This window comes from Lepidochelys olivacea (genome assembly GCF_965140295.1).
Source record: "Lepidochelys olivacea isolate rLepOli2 genome assembly, chromosome: 8".
NCBI classification, from domain to species: domain Eukaryota; kingdom Metazoa; phylum Chordata; order Testudines; family Cheloniidae; genus Lepidochelys; species Lepidochelys olivacea.
This window is the reverse complement of record NC_140418.1, coordinates 71,063,609-71,076,342: the sequence shown is the minus strand read 5'-3', so window position 1 is coordinate 71,076,342 and position 12,734 is coordinate 71,063,609. Positions and strand designations below refer to the sequence as shown.

At 36.3% G+C, this 12,734-nt stretch overlaps 1 protein-coding gene across 2 annotated transcripts in view; it reads left to right on the top strand.

The window, feature by feature from the left end:
• AGL (amylo-alpha-1,6-glucosidase and 4-alpha-glucanotransferase) overlaps positions 1 to 12,734 on the top strand; it is a 56,067-nt gene that overhangs the window by 8,043 nt on the left and 35,290 nt on the right. For both annotated transcript variants that reach the window (XM_084635747.1, XM_084635748.1), the window contains exons 6-13: positions 3,181 to 3,362; positions 3,590 to 3,701; positions 4,432 to 4,552; positions 4,782 to 4,884; positions 4,987 to 5,084; positions 6,661 to 6,800; positions 9,341 to 9,528; positions 12,311 to 12,434. In XM_084635747.1, the coding sequence (XP_084491873.1) occupies positions 3,181 to 3,362; positions 3,590 to 3,701; positions 4,432 to 4,552; positions 4,782 to 4,884; positions 4,987 to 5,084; positions 6,661 to 6,800; positions 9,341 to 9,528; positions 12,311 to 12,434 (1,068 nt within the window). The remainder of the gene's footprint in view (positions 1 to 3,180; positions 3,363 to 3,589; positions 3,702 to 4,431; positions 4,553 to 4,781; positions 4,885 to 4,986; positions 5,085 to 6,660; positions 6,801 to 9,340; positions 9,529 to 12,310; positions 12,435 to 12,734) is intronic.

Here is a 12,734-nt window from a genome sequence, read left to right as displayed (position 1 = left end):
CCCAAGTTTGGACATAACATAAGTCATAATAGCAAGCAGTGTAGGAGTGGTAGGCCAAGAAGAGGCAAGTGAGGACAGCCATTAAAAACTTTGCTTGGTTAGATATACATGCATTTTAAAAGGTTCCATGATTTTATTTTTTGTTTGCTGCTGATAAACTAATATAGGTGGTGGTTCTTTTTTTATTTAAGTGGTGAAAAAGATTTCAGTTGGAATATTTTAATTCTAAGCCGCTTCTGGGAAGTATCTTAATCATTATTTGACTAATCAAAATAATTTGATAGAATATTTGGCCGTTTGCATATTCAAAAAAAGCTTAGTTTTATGCAATACTCTCAAACAACTGAATGTCTGATAATGGGATCAGCAATAAAATGATTAAACATGTTAGTGTCACAATCCTTTCTTTAAATGAAATGTAGCTCTGTGTAAAGCAAACAAAACTTGCAGTTTATTTCTTTTGAGCTAGCTAGCCTTGCAGACAACAAACACCCCTGGCCTCGTCTGGTATTCTTGCTACAATAAGCTTTTTTACAAATATAGATTAAAAGCTTAGGCTCTGAGTCTACAAATTCTCATGCATGTATGTAACTTTACTAACATGAGTAAAGTTATGCTGCTCTTGTGTGTTTGCAGGGCTGGGGCCTTATAATGTCCCCACAACACCAGATGAGAATTTGCTATATTTTAACATCTGTAACTACAGTTCCTGTACCATTCTCTAGCTACCAGCCCTGCTTATCTCTTCTGTCTTCTTTCTCTGCCCAGCGTGTATGTGCATTACAGTTTAGGGAAATTTCTCCCATTTCCCTATAGCCAGAACTATTTTAATAAGTCTTCAGTAGCACTTAAATTTATGTGGTAAATCAAACTAGTCATCAGAGTCAACACTTATTTGAGATGAAAGGGAAAAAGTCTGAGTGCTATTGTTTTTGTGCATCTGGCTGCACACTCAAAAAGACAACATTGCATTAATTTCAGTTCTGAAACTAATCTTCACAACAGAATGGGCTAGTAAACTTCTTTCTTCCTCTTTTCTTCCTTCCTTCCTTTTTTAAAATGAAGCTAATATTATGGTGAATATATTATTTGCTGAAAATCCCTACATCGGTGAATTTCTCTAATCAGATATACATATATTTTCAGTCTGTTGCATTTCACAAAGCAAGAATAGTTTTGTCAACCATAATGCTGTGTGTCTAGTGTTTCTCCAGAAATAAGTTTCTCTCACTAAATTCCAATTATTGAGAGGATTAATCTTCAAAGCAATTCCTTTATCACAATGATTAGAAATATTTTCATCTCCTCTCTGGTAGGCTAGAAAGGCAGTTTCTCAGAATCAAGTGAAAAGTTGTCATTTTGCTGCCTTATATTTTGTTGGAAGGAATCAATCAACCATTTCTGAGGCCAAAGGAGAAGTCTTTCTTAGAAGCATCTATCATGCTTTTTGCTCATCTACGCAGAATAGGATAACTTTGCTTTTTAAAGAAAAAAAATATTTTTCATACAGATGTCTGAGATAGCATATGCATGTTGAATAATTCCCCATACAAAATATTTACAAGTGAAGCTTTTAAAAGCCCAAGGTAATGTTGCTTTGTTCCTTTCAGTTGAGCAGGCTGCTTTTAGTTGTGGATGGCAGAGTTCCATATTTATAAAGGTCGAACAGTCAAAGCCAAATTCTAAATGATATTGAGCTGCAATGTTAGAGGTCACTTTGAACAAGAGAGACCTATACATACTATAGGGTGAGCAGCGGTGCTGTTTCTTTTCCTTTGATATAAAAAGATCCCCCTCCACTCCCCCATAAAAAACCTCAACAAACCCCCCAAAACAGTTGGTAGTTTTTATTAATCAGCCCATGTTGTTTGTGGTTCCGTTGTGATATAGGGGATTTTTGACTCTTTCTTAATATTTATTCTGCTGTTTTACCAAGGTTAGAAATTACTTGTGGATAGTAACTGACACAATCCTTTTTTCCTCTTTCTTTGAGTTAAGTACCACATTTGCTTTACTTCAGTCTCTCATGACTCCGCTAAAACAATTCAGTGCTAAGAAAATGCACATCTAAAAGTCGAGTAAGAATTATACAGAGATGAAACCAATAGTGATGAATGAAATTGCTCCCAGAAAAACCCCATGGAATTTAATAGTGATCATTTTTGTTTGGTTGTTGAGCCATTCTGTAGCAGTTCTAATGCTCTATTATATTACATAGACTAGTTCAAAAGATCCCATGAAAATAAGAATTTTCTATTAAACTCTATCTAGGACTTTTCCATGAGGAAAGAGAAATGAAGTAATGGGAGTTAGATGCTTTCTTTTCTTTTCTTTCATATTCCCCCAGTGATTTATAATCTCTTCCACCCTTCAGGGGTACCCACTATTACTACAGGCATAGCCTTGTGTATAGTGCAGTGAGTTGCACTCAGTTTCTGTGATCAGGGCTCCTTGATTTCTGTATTGTGTTCATTTTTAATTTTATTTAAAACAAACATCAGTATTTTTCTCTATGCTGCCACAGGAGTGAAGATAAAAGGGGTCTTACATGAACCATCATTCAGCTTGCTGCATGCACCAGAGGGAAGGATGTGCTTATTACTCCGTATCAGGGCTTTGTAATGAAGATCAATGATTTGCCTCCCTTCCCATCACTACATCTGGTCCAGTGGGCTGATCAGTTTATTTACAGCATAGGGTCATATATAAATCCTCCACTCTGGGTTCACCTCTCCTCTACCCTCCCAGGCATCCAAATCACTACTCTGAAAGGTTCTGTTTCTTTGGAACATCTTGTATCTTTAGGCCATTTTTAGCACCATACTTGGTGAGAAATGATATTCTTGACCGTAAACATATTAAGGGGCTATTCGGAGAGAAATAATGCCCAGCAACCAGTGTGTGTTGTTTTGCAACAAAAAATGTAAAATTCTCTCTGCTATACTAGAAGTGATACCTGTTTGTCTACTGACTTTCTATAGTCCTATCAAAGATGTTAGTGGAATGCAAGCTTTCACATGGCCTGATTCTGTATTGGCTGAAGTCAAACCCTTCCATTGGAAAAGGAACTGATTTTACCTCCTGTGCTATCCTAATGTTTTGGTCCTAAGATGTTTGTATAAAAGTTAAATAATTCAACTTGTTTAATTATTCTGTTTTTTTTCCCTCTTCTTAAATAAGCTGCTAACAGCGAATGGATTAGGGAGCATCCAGAATGTGGTTATAATCTTGTAAATTCTCCGCACCTGAAACCAGCCTGGATCTTGGACAGGGCTCTCTGGCATTTAAGCTGTAGTGTGGCTGAAGGGAAATACAGAGATAAGGGGCTGCCTCCTTCAATTGAAAATGACCATCACCTGAATGTAAGTAAATGAGAAACATAGCATTTCACTTTTGTAATAATAATCTGTGAAACTGGATGAAGAAATGTTCAGTTATCTATACTGTGGGAGTGCCTAAAATGTGCTGATGTTTTTTAAACATATAGGAAGACAGTTCCTGCCCTGAAGAGCTTATTTTTTAATGTCAACATTTAATAGTTTTATAGGACTTGTGTATTGTAAAAGTAACTTTTCTTTCTTTTTTACAGAGTATCCGTAAAATAATTTGGGAGGATATTTATCCCAAGATAAAACTATGGGAATTTTTCCAAGTAGATGTTAACAAAGCTGTGCAGCAATTTAAAATCCTTCTGACTCAAGGTAAAAACATGCCTGTTACACATAAGTAATCCTTATACTTCAGTATGTTTATCTGCTGTTGGGCAAACCTTGTATGTAAACGATAAACACAGTGGGGTAGGGAGGAAAAAACAATGTAGGAAGTCTTAACTTAGATGATGTGTTGAAGGCAGTAGTTTGCCCAGCTCATTCATCTACAAAAAAGTTTTGGTAGAAAAGTAGCAATTGAAAAAGTTAATTCATGCTAGACCATGGAAAATTAGATATATAATTCTGCTGAAATATTTTTATTGTAATATGGAGAATATCTAAAATAGTACAACATATGAGACAGGTTAGTAGTAGTTAGTGGACAGTATTGCAAGAAACCCACAGAGTATAGTGGGTTTTGTTTTTGTTGGTGTGGGGGAGGTTTTTGGTGTTCTGTTTGGTTTGCCTCTGAGCATGCATTCATCTTGAACACTATCAATTCTGACAAACTTTATTTTTGTATCTTTCATCAGTATGCACAATTGGCAAGTACTTTAAAAACTACTTTATCTAAGAATTGAGCTAAAATCCTGACCCGGCTGAAGTCAATGGATGTTTTTGCAATTAACTTGAGTAGACCTGGTTTTTCTCCCTTATTGTCTATATTTCAGTTTCTAGGTAAACTGGAACAGCAAAAACTGTATTCTTTGTTTTTAAGATTTATTCTGTGTGGTTTTAAACTTCCACCCTACAACATTTTGTGTTAAATGTTTTTCTTCAGGTAACAGGAAAACTAAATCTGATCCAAACCAACATCTTCAAATAATTCAGGATCCTGAATATAAGCGACTTGGCTGTACTGTAGACATGAATATTGCATTGGCAACATTCATACCACATAGGTACTGTAATATAGGGTTTGTACAAGAGAAACTGAACCTTAACTTTAAACTGAAAAATCTAGTATGGTGGTATGTTCTGGGTGGGGGAGGGAATTAGAATTTTCATTCCTCAATATTTGAGTTACCTTTGATTATAAATATATATATTTTTAAAATTTAGGAGCTTTAGACAGGTGTATAATGACATCTGAACCTAATGGCTTTTAATTGCTGTTTTTCTCTTGTTTAGCAATGGGCCAGCTGCAATACAAGAATGCTGTAACTGGTTCCAAAAGAGAATTGAAGAATTAAATGCTGAGCAGTTTCGGCAAACTAACTACCATCAAGAGCAGGTCTTATTAATGCTGCATTTAAATGTTGAATTCTTGCTTTCTGTTATAAATCATAATTTATTCTATTTTATTGAACTAACATTTATATTAATGTACTTCCAGGCAGTCACTTGTCTTCTGGAGACTGTGGTTTATGAGAGACTGGCTGACCATGGTCCTAAACAGGGTCCTGTTAGCAGAAAATACCCTTTAGTTACCAGGTATTATGCTTTTGTCTTCCTCTCAAAAACCCATTTAAAAATTTTCTTTCTTGGATTGACTAGAACTTCCAGATTTGATGTTACATACAATATTATCGGCCTGATTCTTATCATCTTTAAGGCCACGTCCTATAAGGAACTGATCACTGACATGAACTTCAGCAGTCCTGCTGAGCACCTTGCAAGATTGGACCTTTACACTGATATAAGTTAGGAGTAACTGCTCCTTAGGTCAGTGGAGTAACAACTGTGTAAGAAGAGAAGAATCAGGCCTTATATCTTAGAAACCAAACTATGTGGAACTTATTTTAATTGAGGAAGTATGAATTTGGAGCTTCAGCTTTACTTCAGCGAGGGTTAGTGTTTCTTTTGTAAACTGCTTGTGTAAGTTGCACTTATGCCTGTGGAGGAGAGACATTTCTGGTGAGGTGAATGCAAAATTCAGTAAAACTAAACTTCAAAATAAAGCTTACCTTTTTATCATAATAACATGGGATGCCTTCCTTATAGTAGTTGGCTTCATGGCTACTCTAATTTTAAGACTAAAATCTTCTGTTTTGAACTACTGGCCTGCAAAATTTCATTTTCACATTCTGAGCTACAGTGTAAGCCTTTGCAACTCTTTCCCTATCTTTCTCCTCCTCCCTTACCCACACAGATGGACAAATGGTCACTTAGTAAGACTAAACACTGATAATGCTTTGTTAGCAACTTTGTTAGCAATGACTGAACTTGATAAGAATTTTGGATAAAATCCTACCCCCAAAAAAGTGATCATCAGATGAGACTATAGAACACAGTATAGTGTTCAGGACTCTATTGAAATCCAAGGGATTTTGCATGGTGTTCATATAGCGCTCATCTTGACGGAGCAGGAAAAATTATACCACGCTGCACTTGCCAGGTCAGCTGCATAGTGGAGTTTTGCAAGGGTGTGAAGTGCAGCCTGAGGGAAATCGGATGCGTAGGGGATCCTTTGTGTGGAGCTGTTAGAATCTCTGCACTAGTGTGGAAGCAGTGCACTACTCAGTAAAGAGGATACGATGACCCAAAATCCCTACTTATTGAGTATAATTTGGAATATGGAATAAAACTTAAATGGAACTATTTATATGCATTAAAATTAAGGATATGCATCAGTGTTTGCAGGATTGGGATCTTAAACCCAGATTTTTGAAAGGTATTCAGGCTTTGCTGTGCTCAGTGATGCAATCCGTAACTGATTTAGGTGTCTAAATCTAATTTTCAAAAGAGAGTTAGGCATTTAGGAGCCTAAATTCCATTGTAGGTGTTTACAGCCATACTTTTAAAAATGTGGGCCTTAGTCTTCAAAATATCAGTGAACTATCACATTTCAGCAGCTTATCTTGTCATCCCAAGTTATCCAGCTATGTTGCAAAACAGAAAACGGCCCTTCATTTATGTTCTAGCAATAGCAGATACTTTTTACAATGAATAAAAGCTAGGCGGTCTTGCAACTTATTGGTTGATATAAGGCAGGAGGTATTTCAATTGTCTTCAAAAATTAAGACAAACTAAAATGCACTTTAAAATTAACTATTTGTGCAATCTCTAGATACTTTACTTACCCATTTAAAGAGATGACCTTGGAAGAGGAAGAATCTCTGATGCATCAGCCTGATAAAGCTTGTCATTTCTTGGCTCATAACGGTTGGGTAATGGGAGACGATCCTCTGAGAAACTTTGCTGAACCAGGTTTGTGAACTGAACTTCAAATCACTTTATAAACAAAGCAAAAAGGGCATTTTTCTGTGTCTATCTCAACACAGTTCCAAATTTTAATTGAAAATTGTTCCAGTATATAGTATTTGTGTTCCAATTCAGCATGCTAGTGACACTAAAAATACTTCAGGATTTAGAGAGAGAGTCTTTCAATGTAGATAACTTTTCATTCTCTGAGTGCTGTTGACTGTTATCTTTCCATGTTTATAGCAACCACTGGTAGTACCTACTATAGTTTAAGCTGCAAAACACTTCGCTTTCTGAATAAGTAAGAATGGACTTACGCTGTGATCATGATTTTCTGAGACATTCACTTTTTTTAAATGAAATTTTCTATGCTTAGTCTCTCTACTTGAAGGGATGCAATTTAAGTTTAAATGCATCTTTCCTGGCGTTTGAGTTAGGAGAACTGAACATAATATTTTTCCCTGTTTTTTTTATTCTGACTGCATTTTTCTATATAGATAGCTCAAATACATCTGAACTTTGAGGGCCAGATCCTCAATTTTGCCTTTAAGGTACCCCACGATTGTCTTAAATTCTCAGATCACCTATAGCTTTTATTTTATTTGGGGAAAACTCAGAGCAGTGGAAGTTTTGTCTAGTGTGATGGAGTTTTTAATTCCAATTCAGGAACCAAACTGTATCTTCATCTGCACAGCCTGGTCTCTGGTCTTGGATTCTCTTATTCCATACCCCCTCTAGACTGGAAGTTTTGCTAATGACTAAACTGAGAACATTCATGTTGTTGGTAAAGGAAGGAGAAGGGAAGCTCCGTAAATCTAGCCTGTGGACAACATCACAGCAACTGTTCGCTCATAAAGTGAGACTCATAAATTTACTGAAAACCTGTCAGAGCTCTGCCAATAGGTACTTTCAGTATGTGGCTCTTAATTGTTGCAGAATAATTGACTTTCTTTTTTTCTGTATATATTCTCTTTAAATAAGTAAAAGTCAAGGCATAGCTGAAGATAATACATGTTTGCCCAGTGTGGAATTAATTCTTTTTTAATCATCCTTCAGTTGGCTGACCTTTCGTGTTGGCAAATAAACATGTATTTGGCTAGTGCAGTTGTCGCCCATTGTCTAGTTTTCACTAAATGGGTGAAATCTTGGCCCCATTTGAAATCAGTAGGAGTTTTACCATTGAATTTGGTGCCAGGATTTCACCCGGGTGTTTGAAGACACTTGTATCTCAATATATGACAGTCCTTTGTATTCTCCTTTTAAATCAGTTTGCCTTAAGGGGCCACTAACCACATGACTTGCACACTTCCATTGATCAAACATTGTGCGGTGATGCACAGGTAACTGCGGTGCAGGCTATCAGTGTGTCATAGCTCTCCTTTTTCTGTGATCGCAGTGAACAGGTGTTCACGACTTGCCAGGGCCCAAATGTTTGGAGTGAAAAAATTCACAAAAATAGCAGAGGGAGAGGTTTGAAGTCATGCAGGATTAGTTTCTCAAGTGTGTGCAGAAAGTTTTCCTTATGTTTCATGATTCAACCTTTTTTACTTCGCTAACTGAGTAGAACAGTGAGAATAAGAAGACGTCATTGTAGAATCAAAGCAATCATCAGACCATCAGAAAGCCTTATTTCAAATGACTCTGCATTTGACGAGCAATATGTTTCTTATGCATGATTGTAAGCAATTACCAACTGTGGCTTGACAGCCGATGCTGAAAATCGAAGTAGCTTCTGCAGCCTTCTTGGATGTCTTCAGTAGATCATAAACACCTTTTTCCTGGTCTGACTGACAAAATACTTTTAATAAAATCTTCCAGGGCTGTGCCTTTTTAAAATAGTAGAAAATCTCATGTTTTGTGGTGCAATGGAGTGGAGCATCATTTGCAGATAAATTGTGATTTTAAAATTTATACGGATCACCTCTAAAAGACTGCAATAAGTGAATAAATGAAACAAACAGATTAGGAGTACAATTTTCAGAGTCAACTCAGTGACTTAGGTGCTTTTTCAAAATGTAACCCTAGATTAATAGGAATAGAAACTGCTGCTAAAATTGATTAAATTTTAAAATTGAGGCTGTTTATATTATACACACAGATGCCGGTACGAACCTGTTCACTATGAATATTTTGTCAGTATTTGAATTATTGTTTTGTAGATAACTGAAAACATGGAAAAGATTGTAGAGAAAGGGAAACCTTTCATTGAGTTTGAAGTGCTGTTAATTTTAATGCATAGTACACTGTTTTCTTTTATTCCATTCTTTCATTCAGCCATTGTTGTACCTTATTTGAGATTTAAAATACAAATTGGTTTACTGATATTAATATAGTTCTATAAACAGAAATCTTAAATACACCTTTAGAATAAACAGATATGGGGAACTGTAATTTAGCATACAGTACATAATTTGGGAGTTGATATGGTATAGTTAATCTTGTTTTAATCTTTTTTTTTTTAAACTTCTTTAGTTATAAACTCAATGTGTCTCATGCACTTGCTCCCAGTGGTGTATTGTAGCTAAATGAATTTCTTTTCTTTACAGGTTCAAATGTTTACCTAAGAAGAGAACTTATTTGCTGGGGAGACAGTGCCAAACTGCGCTATGGAAATAAACCAGAAGACTGCCCTTACCTGTGGGCACATATGAAAAAATACACTGAAATTACTGCCAAATATTTCCATGGAGTACGTCTTGATAACTGTCACTCAACTCCTCTTCATGTAGCTGAGGTGCGGAAAGAATAGGCATTTTTATGATAAAGTTGTTTTTGTCTGTGAAATAAGATTTACAATGCTGTTTGTGATGGAAGCCTGTGTATGTCCACATAGCAAAAGTTGCTCATGCATTAGCCTATCTGAGCTAGTTTGAACCCAGGTAATGCAGATAACAATAGCAGTGAAGGCCAGCACAGGATTCACAACAGGCTAGTGAGCTGAGTGCATATATAGTGAACTGAGTGCTAGGCTTGAACTACCTGTGCTGAAGCCTGTGCTTGTATTGTCTTCACTGTTGTTGTTCGTTGTGCTAGCTGGGTTCAAGTGTTGTAGAGCCATACCCTGTGTATCTCCTGTCACAGAGCTTTGTCAGAGAATATTGTTTTAGGTGTGGTATGAAATTCCTTGAATGTTTATTTTTTTTCTACTTTCCGATGAGTGCCTTCTCTCTTCAAGACAAAATCACTCTTAAACAATATAGGCTACTCATATCTAACTCATTGCAATTGGTGTCATCCTTTGTGAATTAATAATTTGGGCATTTGCATCTAATTTTGTTTTAGATTACTATGGAAAATATTTTTTTCAAAGCTCTGTCTGATCAAGCATAGTGTGAGTGACTATCCAACTAGCTCTCCAAGATGCATCTTTTTTCCAATTTAAGTCCAGTTAATGAATATTTACACAATTAGTTATTTTTCTGATGACTGTATCAAAGCAGGATTGAAACTAATTGCAGATCTATAAGTGTTTTCTGCATTTGGGGAAACAAAATATTGATTCACTTAAACCAGTTCTAAATGCCCTGGGAGCCATAGTGCAGACAAGCTTCCCACAGCTAGACCTGCTGTTACTACCACTTTAATTAGATCTGCTTTTCAGCAGGTTTAACTGAACTGCTCATAAAAGAGGGCATAGCCATGAGACTCTTGTCTAAGGGTATGTCTACACTTAAAATACTACAATGGCACAGCTGCACCACTGTAGCATTTCTCTGTAGACACTGCCTACATCAACAGGAGGGTTCTCCCATCAGTGTAGTTAAGCCACCTCCAAGAGGCAGTAGCTAGGTCAACAGAAGAAGTCTTCCGTCACCTAGTGCTATCTAGTCAGAGTCTTAGGTTGAGTTAACAGCACCGCTCAGGGATGTGAAATTTTTCACACCCCTGAGCAACATAGTTACACTGAACTAATTTTCTAGCATAGACCACGCCTAACTCTGGTTTAGCTGAAATGGCAGTAGAACTGATGAGAATGTTTTTGTTGTTTGTGTTTTGTTTTGTTTTTTGCACATTTCCCCAGAGTAGACATGGATATATCAAGACCAGTACTGAGTGTCACAAATATCATTTTTCATCAACATCACCAGCAACAGTGGGTGCAAATGACCATGAATTTGTTTTCAGCAGCTTTTCATAGTTACTGTTATTATTGATGATGCTAGTGTTTCCTATAATGTAAACTCTTGTTGCCGACCTAAACTGTGTTTCATCATAGCCTTTCACAACTGGTAAAGTATAACCTACAACAGTATAGTTTGAAAGGGTTATTTTTAAGTGTTCTGCTTGTTTTTTCTTTTTTACCTTAGGACTTTTCTACACAAACAGCTGCATCAATATAACAAAATTAGTTTCTAAATCAATTTAGTTAAGCAGATGCAACCCGTTTGTGTGACATGCTTAGATCTTAATGCAGTTTCTTATTAAAATAAGCCAAACTAATATAAGGCCCTCTTAAACTGATTTCAGAGTATCCAAAGACAGGTGTTGCACAGATTTAAATCAGTTTTTAGAAATTATTTTAATTAATCAGTACAGTTTCTAGCTGTAGACTGGGCCTTAGAAATATGAAGTCTCATTTCTCTACTTTTGGTCCTTGAAGGTGCAGAGGACTAGAATGGGAACTTTCTCACCCTTAATTTAAGTATTGGTGTTGTGTCTTAAACAGAGATCTTTCTTCCCAACTGTTCGTTCATGCAGTTGAGTTTAAAAGGTATTGACAAAAACAAGCAAAAAACCCACAAAGTTTGAAATAGTTTGACTAAAAATCCTGTGAGTTTTTTCAAATTATTCAGGAGGCTTTCCAAATAATCTTGTAAATGTTCACAAGCACACCATGGGGGTCTAGCTTTTTTGCGATAAGTTCTGTATATTTATTGAATTCAGTATATTTTTGTTTTCTTGAGCAAAATTGTTTAATAACTCAATTATTTGGTTAGCATGCATAATAATATATTATGATAGATGCCTAGGTTTCAAGGGGTTTTTGATGAAGATAATTAAAAACAATTATTATGATCTATAGGAGATGCTAGCAGCAGCTAGGTCAGTCAGACCTAATCTTTATGTGATAGCTGAACTCTTCACGGGGAGTGAGCATATTGACAATGTCTTTGTCAACCGCCTGGGAATTACCAGTCTTATTAGAGGTACTATAGACACCTGAAAGCCATATAGGATTGCTATATATGGTTCAAAGTTTTTTAATGTGAAACTAACATTGGTTTGTTTTTTATTCTTCTTGTATCTTTGTCCTTTGCAAATTCAAACATCTTTCCTGCTTCCTTTTTCTTTTAACTCCTCCATCTGTTGTATCCTTCTATTCCTAATTTGGCTTTTTCAATTTGTTAACTTTTGTATAATTGAACTTGTTTGGTTTCTTCGTATTTTGGCTTTCCATTTTGTCTCTGCTGCATGGCACTTCCCTGCTGCCCAATCCATGCCTAGCCTTGTATCCTTTCTTTTTTTCTGTTCTGCCTTTTCCTTTTCTGTGGCTTTCTTGGCTGTGCTTTTTGCAGTACATGCTGGACACAGCTAGAAAACTGCGTGCTGATTTGTATGTAGTGGCTGAGCTGTTCACAGGAAGTGAGGAGTTGGACAATATTTTTGTGACTAGATTGGGCCTTAGCTCCTTAATAAGAGGTAGGCTTGCTATGTGTGTGGTTCCCCATTACCTCTCTGACACTGCATGTATGGTGTGCCATTTATGAAGAAAATGTCATATATTAGAACTGCACAATTTATCATATTTCATATTTTATATTTATCTATTTAAGTATGTTATTGCATCGTAGACAGAGAGATGCATCCTAGGTGTAAGGTGTCTAAAAAGAATAGTTATATGTCAGTCCGGAGGGGTGGGAGTATTTGTGGCATAGCTTTCCCGTACTTCCTGCCGATTGGTTTTGGTTTTTTTTTAAGAAGTTGATCACCTCCTCTGAA